The 23,247-nt window shown below is 39.0% G+C and overlaps 1 protein-coding gene across 3 annotated transcripts; it reads right to left on the minus strand.

Annotated features, from left to right (window-relative positions):
• Nucleotides 1-598: 598 nt before the first annotated feature.
• rapgef3 (Rap guanine nucleotide exchange factor (GEF) 3) lies at nucleotides 599-23,247 on the minus strand. Of its 3 annotated transcripts, none has more exons than XM_005749011.1 (28): nucleotides 23,135-23,247; nucleotides 20,881-20,966; nucleotides 16,504-16,548; nucleotides 12,540-12,646; nucleotides 12,339-12,460; nucleotides 11,601-11,778; nucleotides 11,364-11,448; nucleotides 10,979-11,039; nucleotides 10,558-10,634; nucleotides 10,307-10,453; nucleotides 10,033-10,139; nucleotides 8,848-8,936; nucleotides 8,659-8,737; nucleotides 8,299-8,449; nucleotides 8,104-8,183; nucleotides 7,972-8,002; nucleotides 6,593-6,668; nucleotides 5,454-5,591; nucleotides 5,138-5,235; nucleotides 4,265-4,390; nucleotides 3,319-3,500; nucleotides 2,307-2,397; nucleotides 2,148-2,198; nucleotides 1,948-2,035; nucleotides 1,799-1,863; nucleotides 1,642-1,696; nucleotides 1,401-1,472; nucleotides 599-1,258 (listed from the first exon to the last, which is right to left on the minus strand). In XM_005749011.1, exons 2-28 carry the CDS (start codon nucleotides 20,941-20,943, stop codon nucleotides 1,140-1,142), a joined length of 2,583 nt encoding a protein of 860 aa, XP_005749068.1. In that variant the 5' UTR covers nucleotides 20,944-20,966; nucleotides 23,135-23,247; the 3' UTR covers nucleotides 599-1,139. The 3 variants fall into 3 exon arrangements, with proteins under 3 accessions (XP_005749068.1, XP_005749069.1, XP_005749067.1); XM_005749012.1 differs by lacking the exon at nucleotides 23,135-23,247 and adding an exon at nucleotides 21,092-21,158; XM_005749010.2 differs by lacking the exons at nucleotides 20,881-20,966; nucleotides 23,135-23,247 and adding an exon at nucleotides 19,702-20,341.

The following is a 23,247-nucleotide window of genomic DNA, read 5'->3' on the forward strand; positions in this document are numbered from 1 at the left end:
TGAATTAGTTTGGTGATTTATGTGCTCTGGTGTTGCACCTGTCCAAACAGCATCATACTGACCGTCTGCAATGCATTTGTTTGCTTCATTAAATTCTCTTCATAAATCCCCTTGTAGTTGATAGATACAATTTTCCAGATAGTCCACAAAATTTGCGTTTGGAAAATTATTTTTATCCTAAAATGTAGTCAGTAGACATTGTTTTTTTTGTTTTTTGTTTTTTAAACGAAACACAGAAAATCATTTTTTATAATGATGGGATCATTTTACTTCTTCATCCTCAGTTACATCAGGAGAAAGCACTGGTTTCTTCATTTTGTTATTTACATGTCTTAGCCAGGACTTTCAAAAAGGTGTTGTAAATATTAATAAGATGGAGAATTGTGAATATCCTCACCCCATATTGGGGAGACCCTTTAATGTCAGGTGGAATGGGGGCTCTTTGAAGGTCAATTTTTACCTGTTACGGTTTGTACTTTAAATAAAATGATTCCTTTTTAAACATGTTTGTACTGTCATTAAATACACATTAGTGGGAAAATAATTTATTTAGAAAATAATATACGAAATTATGCATGTCAGTTAGTGCCAAACATGATCTGATACAATATATTTAATGTGAAAACACTTGTGCACTGACCTAAAGTGGTTAATTGTGGCACAAGTCTGTGTTCTTATGGCAGTTTTGTGGAAAAAACAATGTGATTCTTCCACAGACAGCAGTATAAAAAAACTTCACAAAATGAATTTTAACACCAAAGACAAGAATACTTCACTGTACATCATGTTGTAACATTTCCTTTTGAAGGGATCACTTGAAATGTTTAGACACCAGTGTGACATAAGGCTTTCTGAATAACCACAAGTCCTGTCAACACAGAGTCAGGGCCACTGGAGCTCATTTCTGTGCACAGAGCCCATTTTGACTGTCAATGTTTTGCTGTGCAGAAAGCTTCTCCAGTAATGTCCAAACTCCTTAAGTAACAATGAATTTCCATGGGATGCTACATCTCCAAAGGTCCAGTTCCCACCTCTAATTGAGATGAGTTTGGAGGTTTTATTCCGTTATACAGAGTTAATTTTTCGGCTGTGATTTTGCTTCAGTTTCACAGTCCTTTGCACATTTTCAGTCATATTTCCTAGCAATCGATTGTTCTCGATAGCTGCGTAAGCTTGCGCTGGTTGTCAATCACCTTCAGGTTTTGGATATAGTGCCGGATGTTTGTGGAAGTCCGCAGAGGAAAGGCGTGATCTGAATCTAGAAAAGATTAAAATCATGCCTGAATCTGCATATGTTTAAGTTTTTGTACTTTTGTAGAAACAAGGTTAAACTGAACCTTCTATAGATCTTATGAAGAAAATATTAAAAACTGTCGAATGGCATTAGAGATGTGGCTTACATGTAGACAAGCGAGTAGCAGCGCCTTCCAGAAACATACGATCTGCCAGGCCTCTCTGTGGAGATGAAGGCACTGCAGAGGGAAAATAAAACATTATCTTACCCGATTTATGCACAAAACTGCATTGTATGTGTTTACTCCAACATGCATGTGAATTACTTCCAACTTTTCCTGAATGCATACAGTCTCAAAGGTATGAAGTCAGTGGGCCCGATCATTTTGCTGCCAAACTATCACTTACCATAAGGTTGGCTTCTGCATCCTCGAACGATTTTCACTGTTTTGGCAAGCATTCGCTACGACAAGGTGAGAAAAGGAAACTCTTCAAGTCAGTCTATACTGAGGATATGATTTGTAAGGAAACAATTACATAACATTTGAAAATAACTGTTCCATACCATTTTCTCAAAATTGACCAGTTTGTCTACGTAGTTTGCATTTCCCTCATGGATAAACGTCATATCTAGATATAGGAAGGGACAGAAGTAATTAGTATCTTAATAATAAGGACTTGCCAGTGGATTTGCGATTTACTGGTGTCTGTTACCTTTCAGCAGCAGAGGCATGAAGGGAATGTAAGGAGGACTGAGTTTAGCTATAGCCAGTCTGTACGCCCTGTGGTTGCGTGAAGGGTCCTAAAAGAATAAGCGAGCATAACACAATCAGACCATTAGAAACCTTAAAGAAAATATATTGTTTAGGACATTTATAAAACTTATTCAAAGCTGAGTACATAGTATAATTTACCATGAGTCTCTCAAGAGAACAGTAAATCCTTTTTGTCTTGCTGGGTATTCTCTGTAACAGACAAGCAAAAGATTGCAAAGTCAATTTTAAAGTATTTGTTTAGTAAGTGTGGCAGAACATTTATTATCATCATGCCTGCTGCCTCAAGGGGGCTCTCACCTCCCAGGTCTTGTAAAGCCTCTGAATTGCACTGTTGCTTAAGCCAAACATCACAGCAAAGAATGAATTTAGATTCTTCTGCTCCTTTAATCTGTGATGGAGAGGACACATGACTGTAAATAAAGTGCAGTCCTTGAAGTGATGCTGGATGGATAAAGTTTAAGATGGGGGGACAAAAGTAAGTACAAAGGTCCTGCCCGGATACTCACAGTGACAATACCTGTATGATTACAATATATGATATTAAGCAGGATATTAATGTTTACTGTATCAATTTCTTTTTTTGGTATAAGACCATGCTAATTCTTCTAAATGTATACTATATACAAAAAAAGTATTGGGCCGCACCTCAGTGGATAAAAAATGAGTTGGCCTGGATCTTTTAGTTTCAAAGAACGAAAACCTTAATGCTTCTGCTTACTAAGACATTTTGGACAATTCAATGGTTTTCACCAAACTGTTACCACAACTGGTAACAGTTTGGTGAAAACCTGTTTCTGTTCCTGCACGACTGTGCTCCACTGCACAAAGCAATGTGCACATATTTCACACATTTCTCTGTGAACCATAAATGCCAAACGTTTGCACCAAACCATCTGAGGTTTCAATCAACAAGTCTAAACTATGAGTTGCTTACTGGTAAAGTAGATGCACCTATGGTATGACTCTGAAAGTCGTAGATGACTTCCTTGTTGTGTCATTACATTACAATGTGACATTGACCTTGAGGCTGACGTCACTGAGATTTAAACTGAGATTTGATTTATAGTAGATGCACCTATGGCATGAATCTCAAAATCCTACATTGCGTCATTCTTGAGTTATCGCAACCATAAATTTGACTGTCCACGCCGCCCACCCGGTAAGGTGATGACAACACCCCATCGGCCTTTTAGGGCCGGGAAAAAGGCAAGACATGCGTGAGGTCAGTAGGTTTCACTGCTGAGATGCTTATTTGTTCAGTGGCCAACCTGCTTTGGCTAAATGTATGGTTTATGCAATTAATTCTTACACTGAAGCGATCTTGATAAACTTCTTGAGCAGCATAGCACGTTTCACGAGGTCTTCACATAGGCACAGCTCAGTCAGTACCCAGTGCTGCACCTCATTAAAGCGACGCACAAACCGCTCTAGGTTAGCCGTGATGGCTCCAGGGAATTTGTGGCGCCCAAAAATGTAGTAGACCAGCTCCACCTGGAGAGACACAGACAATGAGTCACAACCACTGGCATAATTTAAACACACCGTGAAACAAGCAGACAGGAAGTCTTTTGCAGGTATCTTTTGTTTCTTTAGAAATGTGAGGCATGCAGGAAATGACCCAAATAATCTGATGGCAGAGATGATACTGGTAGATAAAAGGCGGTAAAGTTTGAGAGTCATGCAAAGTTCTTTGTTGCACGAATGCTACGTTGAGCTTTGGTTATGTATGTCAGTGGGCAAATAAACAGCTATGGGCGTAGTGGCCATGAGATACAAAACACAACTACAAAGAGAAATCCACAACATTTAGAAAATGCAACAAAAACAACAATTCAGAGAAAAACCAAAACAAATGCAGAACACTTCAGAACATGCATAAAGAATGTACAACAGGCAAATACACTGTTGAGAAACAAAAAGGCTTCAAAACCAAAAAGGAAATGCTGTTATAGGTTCGCTCGCCACCAAAACAGTCTTCTCCTTCCTGCAGGGTTCTTTCTTCTTTCTCACTCCCGTCAGGCTGTGTTTGCTCAAAGGGGATTACCAGATCATTGTGTATCACTCTCTAATGTTGTAGGGCTTTTATCTTACAATATAAAGTACACAGAAATAGCAATTTTTGTAAAATATGCTATATAAATCAAATTCAATACAATTAAAGTTAATTACTAGTTAATACTCTAGTGTTCTGAAGCAGTTTTGAAGCAGTTGATTGGTAAAATCAAACGAAACATCAATCATAGCCGCCAAGTTACCTCGTGCATGGCAGTGAACAACTCCCAGTCATAATTGGTGAGCTCACTGGCAATGTCTTTAGAAGACATCTGTTCAAGGACATCAGCGGTTCCTTGCTCTGGACCCTGCTGCTCCTTTAGAGGTGTCTGACAGAGAGAGAGACGGCGCAGTGGCAGAGAGAATGAAAATCATCAGGAACAATGTTATTCAGGTGAACATTTAACGACTCGCCTTATAGTTGGGGATGCTGCTTTCAACAAAACCATAATATGAAAAACCATAATAAACAACAAACATATTTAGAATATATCCCGTGAGTTAAATCCCCTCCTCATTTTCTATGAAATAGAATAGGATGATATTAATCGTTACTAGTTCATGACCATGCTACAGTACTTTATGGTGAAACTTGGCTGTGAGATGAAAATGACATGAGGCTTTTATTAGGTGTTGCAGGTACATAAATGCAAAATATAGGTTGTTTTAGGTTTGGCTGCTAGGTAGTTGCTATGAAACATAATAATATTGTGTATGATTCAGCTTTTGTGGCTATAAATGAGATGTTACTGTTACAAAATTAAATGATAGGATGTTTGTTTTCATAGGTACTGTACATGCGTAAATGCAGAAAACAGATCCTTTTAGCCTGTTGATAGTTGGTTGCTAGGAGACATCATAATGTCTGACATAGATAACAACCGGCAGCAATATCTGATGTAGATAAAGGACATAGGATGTACCTGTCTTCCAAGTCTGGTTGCTCAACCCCTGATTGTGTAGGAGGAGTTGGTGGACAGACAGACAGCGAGTTCATGTATTTTAATAAGTGTGTTTTAATAAACTAAATAGACCAAAAAATGGTAAAGAAGTTATGTAAGAAAACAAATCCTCACCAGTTGTTCCACTTCGCTGATTGTGCAGATGAACAGTCTCTCGTTGAGTCCCAGGGCGGTGTAGACTGCAGTAGCATCCAGCTTTAGCTGAGCTCTTTCTGTGTGCAGTCATAGGAAACAGAGTAATTTTCACCGTAATTTTAAAAAAAAGGAGAGCATTTGAAATTCTGTGAACACGACATAGGTTTGATGACAAACAGAATTACTCATCTGTTAGTACATTAGTCTAGCAATCTACAAAAAACTGATTATTTTAATGAAAAATAAGTGTTGGTTCTAGAAAACAAAACAAAAACATATGACTAATGCCTCCCACCTCCTGTGGAGTTCATTTTGATGAGGACATGATCTTCTCCAGCTTTTCCTAATGCTGACATTATCTCCTGTACAGATGTATTCACCGGCAGCATCGGAGTGAGAGGTTTGTTGTCTGGCCTGTAGATCTCATACAACACTAAATCAGAAGAGGACAGAAAATAAAATGTCACATCATGCTAATTTGGTGATTAATTTAAAGACTAATGGTGCCTGTTAAGTTACTGGATACTGAGATTGTTGTCCTTTATTGACATATTGCGTGACACACACGTCACAAGCACTGATTCTAAACCCTTTTCCCAACATCTGTCATCATGGCCATTCACGTGTTCATTTAAACTAACTCTAACCTGGATATGGACTTCAGCTTAGCATTCAAAACATTTTTGACTAGTTTTACTATTCCATCAATCAATCAATTTTCCTGTAGACTCCTGGTGGAGCATAGGGCTGCAACAACACCACGCCAACGGACTGTTCTGGGGAGTTCTCTTCAGCTGGGTTCACGTCATTCAGGCGGCCAGTCCAGTGCTTGCCTTGTGAAGTTGTCGGACGGTTTTCGGAGTGTGTGGCCTATCCAGCCCCATTTTCTCTACTTGATGCCTTGACCGACCAGATTCTGGCTGGTTCTCTTCCACAGGTCTGTGTTCAAGAACTTCTCAGGCCATCTGATGTTAAGGATGTGTCGCAAGCACTTGTTGATGAAAATCTGTATCTTGCTGGTAATGGTGTTGGTCACCCGCCACGTCTCGGACCCATACAGGAGGACTGCTTTCACATTGGTGCTGAAGATGCGGATCTTGCCACGCTTTCTATTCCATACTGCTATTTAATGCATATAGTGACCAAGTTGAACTTTATATTCAGTATTTTTAGTGAACATTAAACATGAACATCTAGCAAAACTGTTTATACTGTTTAGCTATATTTCAGACACAAATTTAGCCAGGTTTGATTTTGAAGTTGTTGGTAAAGATAGATGTAAAAGTTTATGTATGATGTTTGTATGATTTGCCATCAATTTCAGGTCGTTTCCTTTTTTCATTTATTTAAATATCCCCCACTAGACTTCTATCCTTATTATGGGGATTTGGTTTTCTTGATTATTGTCAGCTGTAGTGTTTGAGCTTTACTCACCTTTATCATGTGCTCTGATTGGTTGAACCCTCCCCACTGACTCCTCAAAGTTTGAAAACCAATCAAACTGGTGGTTCTGCCAATAATATAAAAGGCGACTCAGTGACACTTCAGCGACATTAAACTCTCTAATGGCAGTAGAAAGACATTTCTTACACTCTGTCACACTTTTTGGCAAACATCCCAAAGGGTTTAAGCTCCAGTAGGACTTGTAGTATAAAGAAAAACTTTCATTTTGGCCTTTAGCCTCTGTCAGGGTTATCAAAAATATACTGCAGATACAACTTTAAATAGAACACATTTTAAGTAGAGAGTTTAAGTAGAAAAGACAAGCTGTGATATATGTCTGGTATACATATCCATCAATCCACTCAAATGTGTATTTTTGGGGAGGAAATTTTATTTTTAGTAGAAAATTATTCAGCATACATATTCACCAATAGATATAAGGCCAACTGGGCCTTATACCTTATGAGCCCCCCCTCAAAATAAATTAAATATGTCATGGCTGTGTCCAGGCAGGGATAGAGGACCCAAATGTAGACTCGAAAAGGGCAGATGTGAGCTTTAACAGCTTTATTGCTGGACACAAACTGAACTAAACCGAGAGATACAAACATAAGCTAAACCGGTAAGGGAGACAGAACACACAGCTAGAGTGAGGGTACCATGCGACGACGAGCAGTAGAAGACACGGACACTAAATACACACACTTGGTAACAAGGAAGTGGTGCACAGGAGGGCGACACACCTGAATCTAATTGCTCAAGGGAAGCAAGACAGAATACACTAACCTGAGACACGGACCCTCAAAGTAAAACAGGAAACACACAGACAGACCCTCCAGACACAGACTCAGACACACGATACTGACTAGACAGGAAAGGTGGGACCGCGGCAGGTAAACAGAGGGTGCACTGAGTACAGGGACATGAGGAGCACAGGAACCAAAACCTAAAGAACTTGAAATGCAAAACAGAAATCAAACCCTGATATATATGAACCAAGATGAAACCAAAGACTAATAAAAAATAACAATACAAAATCCAAAACACTGGGTCACTGACCCAGGACTGTGACAAAATATGGTAAAGGATAAAAAACTGGTTTAAAACCATAGAAAACATACTATTTAAAAAGTGCTCAAATATGATCCAGTTAAGGAATACCTTAAGGAGTTGCTACTGTAAGAGAATTTTCTTGGACATGATATCTCTGAAAAAGGGCCAATTTTCTTTACTTAATGGGTTGTTCCTCATACTACAAGAGTTGCTGGAGCTTCAGCCTCTTAAGACATCTGCTCTTCTCCATGCACCTTTGAAGTAGGCGAAGTTGTGCCAGAAACCTGTACTTTGTTTCCACACACTCAATAACTTACCCTGCTCAGTGACTGATAGCCATTCTCCAACCTGAAAAAGTATAGAAGAATTAAAGTGTTAAATAGTATGCGAAGAATATCTATGACTTGTGAATTGTTAAGAAATATGAAACATGATCTGATAGTGCGTACACTTTTGTCCTCCTCCTTTCTCTGAAGTCCTTCAGCACGTTGAACAGTTGTGAATTCGGTGCCATATCTTTCTTTAATCTCTGTTTCAACCCCAACATTAAAATAAAATGATTGATGAAAAAAACATACTGACACAAAAATCACACAGTGATATGTTTAAAATTTTAATTTATGACTCTGAGGCTGAGATCTCACCTCCAGAAAGTCCAAGGCAATAGGGTCTTCTTTCAGGTGAAGGCCAAACAGTGCCACCCACTGGCCAACCAACTTTACTACTTTCTGCTTAATGTTGAGAACATAGGCAGTCTTCTCCTGCTCGGAGCCCTCAGCAAGCTGTGCCTGGTAAGTGCAATGTTGGTTAAGGGTATAACACATAAGACCTTAATTACAAAATAAAAACAACATTAACTATAACAATTTATTCTGGTAATAAAATGCACTGAGAATTCCATTATATTACAAAAATACACTATAATACAGCTTTGTTTGACTACAGCAATTCTCATAAACAACACTAGCTTCACTGTTGTCAGTATAAATGACACTGTAGGATATTGGTGCTGTAGTGCAGGACAGAGCTGGCTGGAGGGCATGAAGACTTTGTGGGTGAGCAGGAAGTCACTCACACAAGAATCTGCAGGGACACAATCATCACCATAATACAGTGATTACAAAGTAACTGACTTGGTCTGAACATTTTTTTCAACAACAGATAACAGGTATCTGTAATCTTAACAGTGTCACCTATAGCATCATTTCCATTACACTCCAACTTTATTGTTTCCAGTAGGTGTTCCAAGATTTTCTCAGGTGTTCCTGACATAACTGTGTACCTGCAAAAAGCAAGACAGAAAAAAAACAAAGAATAACTTTCAAAATCTTGTGTTTGCCTTACATTGATCCACATAAATAAAGCAATAAATTAATTAAAAAGTATTTGTTGTGTAAATGTTGACTTGTTATCTCCTCAAAAAGAAGAAGCACAAAAAGTCTCTTGACGTAATCATTGCATAGTTTGTCTAGCAGACTGTGTTTACAACACTTTGAAAGTTCTTAGCTGTATATCACAGCCGCGTAGACAATAGCGCTCTGTCTGTTTCAGATCATAGCTTTACTGTGTTTGCTTAAAACACTTCACCTTCCAGCACATCTCTAATTTCCACACCCCTCTTTCGCTCATGATGCTTTTACATGACGCTACCTCATGTTATTAACTTTTGTGTACTCTCTCACATACTTTGTTATGCTCTTGTCTATTTATGCTCTCCTCTTTTCCTCTTTTTTTTCCCCTCACCCCTCCACAGCCAGCTGATTGCCGCCCCTCCCTAGCATAGTTCTGCTGGAGGTCTGTTTCTGTTAAAACTAAGTTATTCTTCTCCATAATCACCAAGTGCTTGCTCATGGGGGATCGTCTGATTGCTGGGTTTTCTCTCCAACATCAAAGGATCTCTACAATGCAATATAAAGTGCCTTGAACTGTTTTGAATTGATTGCTATATTAATCAAATTCAATTCAAAACTTTGAGAGCACAAAAAGGGACTGAATGTTCAGAGAATAAATGTTCTTTTCAATTGTGTAGATTTACAAGTAAAGAGAAGAAAGTGGTTTAAACGTAATCTAAATAAGAGTCCTGCATCAACTTAATTGACCTTCATACTTGATAAAGTGGTTCAAGACTGATAACACGTCACTCAGAAAGGCAGGGTTAAAGTCTGCCTATTATGTGAGTGTTAGGTAATACTCCATTAATAAACGGTTAACCACATCTTTAAAAAAGATTTATGTAATCATCACTTATTGTGATGCAGTGTTTGTATTAGAGCCATGCATTATCAGCCCACACCCAGGCAAAGCGTCTTCATGATCATAAACCTACTTGTAAATTAACTGCAGTATTTTATAGAAGTTAGTAGGTCAGAGTCGCTTACTTGCTGCTGTTCCCTGCTCCTCCTTGTTCAGTCGAGTCTGCACTCTTTTCCAACACCAGCACAGTCTTTCCGTGCTCTTCCAGTCGCACTGTATTAGCCTCCACGTCCTGAAGGACAGAGAAGGATGACAACCAGTTTGAAAAGTTATTTGAAAATTTGCGTGAATCTCACATCTCTTAAATTGTCACATGGGGCTACATGTGTTCAGCAAGCACCCGATGTCTGACAGACAACTTCTGGTGATAAAAATGCAGTAAGAGGAAATCCAACAAACCTTGAGGATCCTTATGAAGTCCTGTTTATCAACACGAAGGAAATGACAATTGTCCTCTCGCAAGATGATGGTGGCGGCTCGAGGTTGCTCATTTAGCAAAGCTAGTTGCCCAAAATCCTCACCTTCATGTAGAGTAGTCACCAGACCCTATATGCACACAATACTCTGAGCTATACAGCATACTTGAAATCAATTGCAACGTGTTTTATTAGAGACAGTGGGTTTTATTAATTTGGAACCACTGGCTTTACCTTGCCGTGCGTGATCACATTTACAGAGCCTTTCCAGATGATGTACCAAGAGGTTCCTTTATCCCCTTGACTGAACACTATATTGAAAAACAAGCAGAAAGAAACCACATCAGTCAGTCATATATCTTTCTAACCATTACAACTCCTAGAAGATCACACCTTGAGAGCACCTTCCTTAAAAGTACTTTGTTAAATATGGCTTTAACATTAAAGAAATGGGTAGGATTGAAGAGAAAAAAGACCTGATGATCTTCTTATCCACAGTAAACAAAGAAATTAATTATAACATTAGACGGTCTGAATAGTCTTAATCTTATTTTCTGGAAACAATGAATGTTTCACAGAAAAAGATGCTATTTTCTGTGCATAAGAACCGTATTATCGTGTGATTCAGCAACACAATGAAGCTGTGTAAACTCACAGACTGTTCCAGCTTTGGCATGTGATTCAAAGACCAGCACTGCTGCCAGCTCCTTACGCACCTACAGGCACAGCAGGACAAGAACAGACAGAAGCGCACTGATACCTTCTGCTATCATTGTTGTAAATGGGTTTTTCTTGATTTTCACTTTCATATTTCCAGTGTATTTTTAACATTTCTTTCATGTGGCATAAAATACAAAAGAAAAATATTATGGTTGATGTATGCAAGTAGAATAGTGTCTTTTAAAAAAAAAAATTTTTAATAAAATATATCAGATCAAATCCATGGTTAACTATCACGAAAACTTGATAACAGTTCACATTAAAAAAAAAATCAATATGTAGAGCCTTTAAAAATGTTAGGGGAGTTTATAGAGACTGACTGAAGAGGAGAGATGAGCGGCAGCTTTGACGTGGAGCAGCTCCTCGTAGATAACCTCCAAGTCCTCGGGACTCCTCTGACTGGGGCTGTAAAATAAAAAAGGAAAGAAGAAGAACATAATAAGCCAAACAAAACAAAATACAGTAACTTTGCTAGCACCTTGAACTTGTTGTAAGAAGCTTTCTGACAATACAGGTTATCATGAGGAAATGCTCATGTAACAACTAAACAAACTGACCATTTACGTAGAATCATAGTGAGCAGAGCATCAGGACCAAGCTGAGACAGCAGAGACAGAGCTTCCTGTAGTTCATCCTCTGAATCCTTCTCATTCAATATGTGGTTAAGTCCAAACTGGGAGTCTTGGAAGCGATAGAACTGTGTGTCCTTGTCGAGGAAATTCAACTCGTGTTTCACTTTGATTGAGACAAAACACAGAAGAGAAAATAAAACCCTTAAAATGAAATGCAAGAATGCGGTTAGACAACTCCAACACACACGTTGCTTTAGAAACAACAACGAGGCAGATGAGTAAATTTTTAGATAAGTTTTATGCCGGTCATTTATAAAACTTCAGATAAATGGAAATAAATGCAAATGCTTTCTGAGTGAGTTCCTTCATTTGATGATGAAGCATTTCTGTCCTGATTGGAGTGGTCTCTTCCAGGAAGACAGTGTCTCATCCAAAGAGCTTAAGTGGTTAGTGAACACTTGACTGACTGAAATAACAACGCAAAACAAATGTCATGGTAGACTCGGTCACCAGATTTCAAGATACTCGAGCATGTCTGGGACATTTCTAAGTGCTACCAAAAGCATTATCATCAGAATACATGAAAAGTAATTTGTTTGGACATTATTCCACATTCATCTACAGTTCACAAGAAGCCCTAAATTCACCCAACACATGACAAGTATCCTTCCTATTTTTCATCAAAATACTAAATTCTTCAAAAGTTAGCTCTTCAGTTCTTACCATGGAGAAGTATTCCCTCATCCACTAAGACCTGCCATATTCCCACTGCCTGACTTCTTGACTGGAGGCCTTCATTTTGGGTCATCAGCCAGTCAACAAGGTCCTTACCGGAGCAACATTGCCTATGAGAGAAATTTGCATGTAATTAAGAGACACTGTTACTTTTAATCATGAACTAAAGCACATCGCCAGAATAGGTACCTGTATGTTTTGAGGTGATGCTTTCTATCTCGGATCAGACCAGGGTTCTTCTCAATCATGACACTATATACTGATCTGGCTGCCTTCACCACGCGATCTGAGAGAAACTTGATAAACATGAAAGATAGGTGAAGTTAGCAAATACAGCAAAGTTACTGTATTAGGTGAAGTGATTAAATCATAAGGGTGTTGTGTTTTTTATAAACACAATTTCTGCCAATTTTTGGGTTGGTGAAAGGCCGAAGTCAGCAAAAGAAACGAGTGTTTGTGAAAGTGAGGAAGACAATTTCCCCCTCAGTTTTGAACAATGTTGTGTGTGGAGACTTCTGTAGGTGTTGGAGTGTAATGGAGTGTTTGTGGGGGTTGCATAGGTGTCAAAGTGTAATGGAGTGTTTTTGGGGGTTGCACAGAGGTGAAAAGGTGTTAAAGATGCAAACTTAAATGCACTGAAACTTCACTGACTTTCCAGCTTCTGACTCTGGCCAGCACAGAGCAACAACAAAATGTATGACAACTCTGAACTAGTTTCCCTTTAACCTGCTTTGATGTCCCCACCACTCATTCTCAACAGCACACCTACACACACACACACACACACACACACACACACACACACACACACACACACACACACACACACACACAGTCCTGTTTTCATATCTTAGTGGGGACATCCCATTGACATAATGCTTTCCATAGCCGCCTACCCTAACCCTAACCATCAAAAATGAATGGCTGAACCTAACCATAACCTAATTGTAACTCTGACACTAAAACCACATTTTGAGTCTCAAAAATGCCTTTAAACTCATGGGGACAGGCATTTTGTCCCTATATGGGTTGTTATGGGGACAAACAGACCACACACACACAAACACACACCCAGACACACACACACCATAATATAAAGGGTTGCATTAACCTAGACCATAACTTTAACCTAAACCCAAATCTTCAAATTTAGTGAGATTATGGGGGCTTTCTTTTTGTCCCTATAGTCCCAACAATATTGGTAATACAAATACACATAGCTGCACATAACACACTGAGGTCAGGCTTAAACTCACAAAGACCTGCACACAAGGGTGCACAACCTGCCAGCCACTCATGCAGAGGCAAAGCTTACGTAACAAGAATGTGCTTTGTTTGTGGCTGAAATTCAGCTCTCCAATTTTAGACCTTCTCATGCTTTATGCTCTGTATTTTGAACATAAAAGAATTGATTTAAACTACCACCCAACAATATTTACTGTCTCAATGACTGACAGTCGCACAAACTTTAATTCTGCGCCTCCCTGGTTGACTCCCACAGGTCTTGTGATTACATGCTTGACACAGGCTGTGGATTTTCCCCTAGACACTGTTGTTTGTCTAAGGTGGTGACCTGGAGATTCACACAAAATCCAACACGGATTACTTCCTATATTCGTTTCTTAAGAATGCAATGCAAAGAAGCCAGCAACAGAAACTACTTTCTGTCTCCTGTAGGTTTCTGCAATTCATTCAGGATGTAAAAACACCTACTGTTTGACTTATCTGCTGACATCATGCCTCGATGACTCCAACACAGCCTCTGGTTTTCCCTATTTAAAGTGGGCCATAACACATCCTTGGTAAATCCAAGTTCACACAAAGTTGTTAATTCTAATTTAAAATTGCAATTAACAGCTGCGGGCACAGTGTACACTTTAACCTATCGCCCTGACACTGGACTCTTCCCAGACCTGACATCAACAGAGTAAATGCGTCCTGAGGCCTCTGCTGTGCCCTGCTGAAGTTAGTGTGTCGTGAGGTCACTTGTATTCCCAGAGGCCCATTTTCCCATGGGGCTCCTGCAGTCACATTCTCATGCCTGTCAACTCCCAACTTATTTTCTTGATGAGGCGACTTTCCATTACCTAACTCATTCCTTACAAAAACAACATCAAAAGCCATACATCACTGTGAGCCCTCTGCTGCTGACTATATGTGGTTGAGTCTGCTTCCTGAACTAGGCCATCTAATCCCATTATCTGAGAACTACAACACACATGTAACTGTTTCTAGTGAGTGAAATTAAAGAGCAAACATTTTTCCCACAGGTGTGCCAGTCAGTGACACAGAGTACAACACACACTCAGCCCGTGCATAGCAACCGGCAGTGATGTATATGCCATCTATAACAGTTGGACAGGCGGCCATAATATATTCATGACAGGGCACTATACTGTTGTTTAGGTAATTTTAAAGTCAGGAACCTACATTATTAGGTGATTTATGACTGAATAATACTCACGTGATCCATACTGGACCATACTCAAATTGTCAAGGAATTGATTCTAATCTGTGATTATAAATTACTACAGCCAATTTTTGCAGGACCAGGCAAAGAACAGCTGTTCTATAGGTTGTACAGTTTACTCAAACATGCTAGATGCTTGAGAAAAGCTTGTAATAGTCTTTATCACAGCTCAATTGGATTATCTTTTCTCTGTCTTATCCTTTTTGACTTAAATCTGATTGCGACTAAAACCATTAGTCATGCTCTTTTAAAATGTTTAATTTCATGCCTTTGTCTCATTCAGTGGAATATTGATGAGTGCAGCATTCACTGCATGTCTCCTTTGTAGGCGAGACATTTCTCTACTTTCTCTTTGACCTCAGTGGGCTGTGTTGTGAGAAGCACAGAGTGAGTTGACAAGCAGCTTCATCTTTGGGCTGATTTTTACCCCTCTCTTTCTCTGTGAGAAAAAACAACAACGCCACACTTCTTCAGCAAACATATATACCGCAAACATGGGTAAAAATGTACGGTAAAAAAAAAAGCTTTTCAGAGATTACAGACAGATTTCCGTTTCCATTTCATGTTTGAATTGGAAAATGTTGGAGCACAATCAAACCTTGCTTATTAAAAACACCAATCCTGTACAGTGCTATCATAATGTATGATGCTCACTACTGACTTGCTAAGCAACAATAACAAAAAAAACCCCAATGAGGTTAGCAACACATGTCTCCTGCAGATTCTGTTGCTCTGTCCTCCCTCTGTGTCTTTACAAACCCGAAAATATTCACAGGGTTGATTATTTACCCATATGGAAAAGATATATATAAATCTTATAAAGTTTGTATCTGCCTTGTGTGAAACTTGTATTAAAAGCAGATATAAGATCCCTTGAAAAATTACATAAATGAAACTTGTATGTTTTGGATACTTATGAAAACAATATATGAAAGTAATGAGAAAGTGGCCACTTTCATGAGTAAATCATATAAGCCTTATATGATTCACTATATGAAGTAGGCCACATCTTATGCAAGTCTTTTATAAGTTTTTACTATTTCTTTTCCATATGGGTAGGAGTTGAAAGATGCACTCTCTGTACTGCTTTCTACCTTTTCTGTCGCAGGGAGACCACTGAACCTAAACAGAAGCCACTTTCCCTGTCAATTCTTCTTATCAGGGTTTTAAAGGTTCACTACTTGGCATGCTGTTGAAGAAGCTGAGATAAAGCAACATGAGGGGCCTGGACTGAGTTAGGTAGGACTCAGGAGAGTGGGGAGGGTCAATTTATTGTGGGCCTTGGAGTGCTCTTTAGACTCCTTATGACTGCTTGCCCCTGCAAGGAATGTGTTTTTTTAAAACTCGGTTGAGTAGTAATGCAGGATATTATAAACAACAAAAGAACAAGTTCAGCAGTTTGAGAGGATGCAAGCTCTGCAACTCTGAATTATACTGGAGGTCAGTAAAACTAAAGCCACCAGTGCAGTGAAACCTGTCAAAGGCTAACTAGAGTTTAATCAGCTAATTAGTGATAACCAACAATAGATCTCACATGTGCTTAAATGATCTTTCAGGACAGGGGTGAAGGTGTTTACACTCTGCTTTAAATCTCACCTCTGCTCTCACATTGTGGTTCTCCTTATGGTCAGAGTGAGAGTCTCAAAGCACCACTGAAATTCTGTTAAATGCTGGCATACATACCTGCTTCATAGTGTCCTTTGAATTCAGAGCCTCTGGCAGTGGAGTCTGGGAGAAACAGAAAGACATACTTTATCCCCAGTGAACCGTTTCTCCATATCTAAAACCTCTAAAATAAAGAAAATAAATTGCTCGGGAGCAGCATTCCACAGGAACTAGCTGGGCTGGTTGTTGATGACAATCTTGTTGTAGCTAGTCTGAAAAAAACACAACCAAGCTGGACCATCGAGAAACGGAAAATTGTTTTCTCTTCTTTGGTATGAAGGTCACTACAGATGCATTATCTCAACCTGTGATGTGCCATTGTCTCCAACATGGTGTGGGTGGTTGTCAAGTGTGTGTAATGAAGTGGGAGGAAAGAGTATTTAGACCTCGGCAACAGAAGGTACATGGTTAAACTCTTTGAATTTCATTAAAACAAATATTTGCTTTAAACTACAGACTATCCTTTCATGTAAAAAGTAATTGAACCTGAACATTTAAAGATTAATACTGAAGCAGCTGCCACATGTAGACAATATTAATGATTTTTCATTACACTCTTGAAATGCTCACTTAAAAGAGTCAAATCATTGCTATCTCTAACGTCCTACCATGTAAAAATATTCAACATTCCCACGTTTGTACTTTGACCCAAGTCAGACTTCCCCTTTGTTGCTTAGATTTTATGTTTTTATGACCATCTTGCGGCTGGTGTTGTCTGTCTGTATTCCCAAGGTAATTGGGTTCAGTGTAACTAATTGAAAATATAAAGGACACACTACGTTTCAACTTGCCTCACAGTTCTAAAAATTTACTAGTTTCACTTTAACACAAATCTCTCTCTTTCTACTGAATTGATGGATTGTAAGAGTTGTAACAAAACAAAAAAAGGTAAATATGCAGAGCACTCACGTGACATAGAAGACATGTAAACAAACAGTAGCTGATGTGATTCTTCACATCGGAGATAGACATCGGTTTCTCTGCTTCTACTGCACACACACTTTGTGGCATGTTTTATTTGGCCTGCTGTACAGGCAGCTACATCATGTGATATTAGCCTGAATGGACCACAATTTAGCTTGTAACCCAATTGCCACTGAATGGCAGTAACTCCATGAAACATTATGCATAGCATAGCTAATTTATGAGCCAATCAAAACAAACGTGCCTCGTAAGTTAAAAACATGTGGAGAACATTTCAATATCTGTTAGACAGACACACTTAGGAACCCTTATGTATGTGAGGTATTTTTTCTGCATTGTGTCCATGTGTCAGCACTGGTATGCAGGAGCAAGAAGTCCAGGAGGGATGCTGCAAATGATGACAGCAAAATGAGCTCAGCTGTGCTCTTATCTGCCTCATGTGCTCAGAGAAAGAATTAGCTTAACCTTCAGGGCTTATTACTAATAACACACGACAATGAATAGAAAGATTGGATATCACTCTACTGCCAAACAACTAAACAGCTTTGAGTAAAGCCAAATACAGCATACAGACTTGCTATTACCTGTTACAGAGTCAGATTCCACTAATGTGCTGGCGTAGCACAAACAATATTTGAAATGCACAATGCACAATGTGAATGCATGCATTTGTCAATTTTGCATTTAGGATGATTTAGCATGTTTCAAGTTCTGTAATTTGTCAGCTGTAAGATATCCCTCGGTTTTATCCGGTTCAGCGATACTTCTGACGTTCAAAAAAAGATTGATACTTTTATACTTCTAGATTTATGTGTTGTGCATCCTAGTGTTATGGTAAAAAAAATCCAAAGCAATTGTTGCTGTTCATGCAGAACTTTTAACTAGTTCACGGAAGTATGACATTGATATTTGGCTGGTAAAAGCAGGCAGTTTGGGACACAGTCTCTGCACGTTATCTTTGGCCCCCTGATACTTACAAATCAGGTAAATTTAGAAGACTTTCAGCGCTGTTATGTGTCTTCCTGTGACCTGGAAACTAAAACCTCCCTCATTTTGCATTCTTCTACAAACTCTTCTGTAAACTGAGCAAGGGTGTTTCAGGGAACGTGAACAATAAACAATGCACTATTTATAACCTGAGGTAAATAATAATAATGAAATATGCTTTGTTACCTTCCTGTGTCACCACAGCCAACTGCTACAACAATAGAGGAACCTGCTTCAGTCTACTTGGAAGCGTTCCTGAATATCTACAAAATGCAGAGACTCCAGCTGATTTACATAGTTAAGGCTGAGCTAATTTTATTTATTCTGTATATGACTAAAACAGCTGCTTAAATGGATGACATTCCATCTATTTTCCTGGAATCAACTGATGATAGGTTTTCAAAAACTAAGACAGTGGCAAGAAATGCTACCGCAGTCAGCCACAACCAAAAGAGAAGGGTTCACACTCCTTGGTCTGTTTAATAGCCGAAACATCAACATCAATAACAATGAAAACAAGCTATAATAATAATTCAGAGGGAATTTTGAAAAGTTGGACTTATGAAAATGCTGATGTCAATTAATTTGCTCTAACTAACTAATTTGTAGGCTTGTTAGCTGCAATTGTTTCTGCTGTGGTTTCTATAATGAGGCTAGTATACAGAGAAAGTAAGGCTGGGAAAACTAGTAAATAGAGCAGGAAAGGCAGCATAGTGACATCAAATAAACAGAGAAGTGCCACAAAACTGGGCTGTACTCAGTTACATGCACTGTTCACACAACCACACATTTTGCTCCCAGATCTTCAGAAATGTTCTGTCACTTTTCCGTCTTTCCTATTTCAGCACCAAATCTCGAAGCTTACTTGCAACGTAAAGGATACTTTTAGGGCCTTTTAGGCAACATGTGTCAGACATTTAGGAGATACCAATTTGCATACCAAATTATGATTACAGTCTTTTACCCTCGCAGTAGCTCTACCAGCAGTGATTTCATATGAACTAAAGCAAGAAAGCAAATGACATCTTGGAAGCCCTATTTTGTGCCAACACCTCAAATTTATAAGCTTTTTATGTTATTTTATTTTTTCTTAATGAACGCTAAGCCTTTAAGTCATGTTACTTTGGAAATGAACGGATCAATATAAAAAGACAGTGAATTATGATGTCATCGTAGTCATCATTCTCATCTCTTCTTATCCGCATATTGTGACACCATGCAGTAAAAGCAATTCTTGCTTATGTTCCATGAAATATTCCGCAGTCGTTTCGCTTAAGTAAATGTATAAATATTAAAGAGGCATACCCAGCTGATGCCCCGTATTGTCTGTTTTTCCACCGAGCAGCGGTCCGGGAACACTTGGTAATTGTGAGTCCGAAAGAGATGCATCTTGTTTCGGATCAAAACAACCGACAAACAAGTTTCCCAGTCAGAAGATCTGCAGCTCGGCAGCTCTACACATTATTCACGGCACAGTAATCTGGATAGCCCCGTCTCACACTCATTACTGCACAGCGGCGACTCAACACGGCGACAACGTGAACTCATAACTCCGCATTTTGTCCTCCTAGTAATTCCAGGCAGGTCCTGCATCAAACTCAGATCTTGCTGCCTCATTGAGGTCGAGTCGTGTACTGTTCAGCCATCCCTCGCGGCACAGGCGCACTGTTGCTGCGTTGCGTGTGTGCGCTCTTTGGCTTTTCACAAGAAACTGCATCAGAGAGACTGCCTCTTCTGGCAGTTTTACCACCTAATTAAAAACGGTGTTTGACGTACTTAGCTTGACCTGTGTGCATGTAGAACCTTAACATTTTGTCCTTCTGTTAAAACACGTCAGCGAGTAGACAAATATGATGTGTATATTTCAACTCAAATTCACTCTTGAAGGCTAGAGATGAAATTTTCAAAGATGTCAAACCTTACTCAAACAAGTCTTAGTCAAACAAGTAACTTGCTAAAAATGTGCACCCTTTCTGTAAAATAACTGGCTTATTTGTTACAAATTTGCATCATTTCTTGGCTGAACTGTTAAAAAAAATGGGTGAATCCACACAAACATTGGGGTCAGGGGTATTAAAGGAGGTATAATGTTGCATGAAGGTACTATATAATAAAGTTTGTTTAGTACAGTAGTTCAGGAAAACACACAAGCTGCAGCACGTTGTATAGACCACACACTTATCAGGTTATCCAGCTGCCTGGCTCAACTGGGTCTGTAGGCAGAGATAAACTGCTTCAAGGGCAGAAAGTAATTTAGGTTTGAGGACAACACTTAATGCGTTTATGCAGTTCTAGTTCACAGGTGTTTTTCCTTTGGTGTTGAAGTGTTATGTACCCATTAAAGCTTTATGAAATCATAAAATTCATAACAGGTGTTCGGTTTTTGAATGGATTTTTCAATATTTCTTCCTGTGATTCAAACCTTACACCTATAGTTCACACTTTTGGCTTTTTTGTGTTCGTTTATAGATGCAGGTGACTTACGTCCCCCAACTCTGGTGTACGCCGCCTTGGTGGAAAACTGCTGTTTCTGACGTAGCTCTCCATCAAGAAAACAGCTTGAACAAAATCTGTGTGAAGAAAAAACAGCATAATGATTTTATTCTTTAACAGTCGAGAAAGTAAAATGGGAAGGTAGCGTTTTCCCTTGTCAGTTAATAACAAAACAAGCAGATGTAAATTTGCAATGTCTTACATAAGGACAAGGAGACCCTTCTAAAAACTTAATTTCCCATGTTCTGTTATAACAGGATCATGTCTGTGTGCTGCAGGCTGGAAAAGTTATGCAAGAATTGTTTAAATCCCAGCTATTGTTCTAGTGCAGGGCAGCCCTTCCTGTACTGACCTCAGTGTCTGAGTCACTTTTCCAAACCTTTCCACAACACACACTGACCAGAGCATCCATGTTTTCCATGCTTGGCTGCAATTTGAGCTGTGTGTTCAAACCGCCTCTTTTGTATGTTTTTATTAAAAGCCCAGCACCTGTTGCTGACCTTTACTGTAGACATTACTGCTTCCATCTTGGAGCCCTGTTACATAATCGTGTGGTAAGTGAACGGTGGCTCTTGGAGTACAGAAAACTGTACTTTAAAAAGTACCGTGAGGCACATTTGCTGCAAATGTTCAAAAGAATAATGATTTCTTACCATGTTTAGACCTCCTTCGAGTCATGACAACACTCCAGTCACAATTGTCTCAAAATCCAATCTTAAAAGTAGCCAAGCAATCAAACCCAACCAAACAGAAATTACCGCTGAACTTTAGTCGATAAATTTTGTGTTCTCTGACTAAACTGTGTGTTTCTCTGTGTCTTGAAAATGGCTCACAGGGGCTCTCTGATGCCACATAAAGAATGTTCACAACCAAGGAATCCGGTTTTCCTTCTTATGACCTCCTGGGGGAATTTAAATACAATAGTTTAGCTGATAAGGAAGAGCATATTGCTACAGTCTGGCTGATAGCATCTGAAAAAGTGACTGTCTTGATTGTCTTCTGTAAATAGCAGCATATTACTGGGAAAACATTCTTTCAGGGGATTGATGTTTTGCACCAAATATCAAAAGACCTAAGCTGCACTTAGACTATGATCAGCTTTCACCCTGAAAATCCTAAAAATTCAGCAGTGGCGATTGCTTTCTGGCCCTGGGATTGAAATCAAATCTTATTAACTCGTTTGGAGATTTAGGTGACCTTGTTTTAGCTCCAGAGAATATAACCAGCAAAAAGCTCCAAGTTTCAAGGTAGACTGAATTTAGACTGTTGACACCTTGAACTCTTATGGACCCAGGTCTGCATTGCGTATCACATTCCAGGCTGGCACTTTGAAAATAAATGCTGCCCCCTATTGATGATGCACATGCCCTGCAAAGCAATTCATAGGGTATTTAGAAATTGAGCAACTCGCTGATCAGTTTCTTATAAAGAATGCTCAAAATGAAATAAAAAAAAAAAATGCAAGCATTAGTTATAGAATGTTATAGACTTAATTTTATTACACCATCAAACTATAATGGATTGTTTTATGTGCAGCGCTTCTCTCTGTGTTTCTGTCTCTAAAGTTGTATTTATTTGTGTGCGTGTGTTTCTATTTAGATCCTTCGGGAATGGGAGTGGGATTTCCTGCAACACACCCATGGAATGTACTTTGCCAGTAGTCTTTGTTGTGACTGTCTAGTGTCTCTCCATACACACACGCACACACACGCACACACACACATAAACACACACATGTGCGTGCACTAACACACATTTTCCTTCCTTTATCCAAGCCAGTTAGCAGTGACAGGGAAATACGTGTTTGATCTGTTTGACCTTATGGTCTATGGAGGGGTGAAGCAGAAAGCAGAGCACACATAAGCAAAGACATTAAAGCAGTTGGAGACAATATTTCTGCACCCACTGCAACACTTTCACATTTGTCAACCACGTTCTTTCACTTCTAATCCCCGCTGTGCAGTCACATGTTGACATTTACATTACCGACTTAGTTTCAAATACTAAAAAGTAACAATTTAAATATATTATTTGGAGAAAAACTAGAATTTGAACACCTGTGATGGAAAAGTGCCTTTATAGACTGAAATTATCCTTAAAACCCTGTCAGACAAATCAGCAGGGGCTTTGTAAAGCACAAGATATTATGATTAAAATAGACATATAATATTCATTAATTAGCACAACGAACCAAATGGTCTGCCACAATTCCACACAATCCTTTGCTCTGCAATCAGTAACTCACCAATGTCGCAGTCTTATAAGATTCTTCAGTTTGATTACTTCAGTTCTTTAATTTGTCTGCTTTCCTTTTCTAGCCTTCGCTTCTATCATATGTCTCTCAGTCAGGGTACTTTA

The sequence above is a fragment of the Pundamilia nyererei genome, unplaced genomic scaffold (assembly GCF_000239375.1).
Source record: "Pundamilia nyererei isolate P.nyererei 1_Seehausen unplaced genomic scaffold, PunNye1.0 scaffold00235, whole genome shotgun sequence".
Taxonomy (NCBI): Eukaryota; Metazoa; Chordata; class Actinopteri; order Cichliformes; family Cichlidae; genus Pundamilia; species Pundamilia nyererei.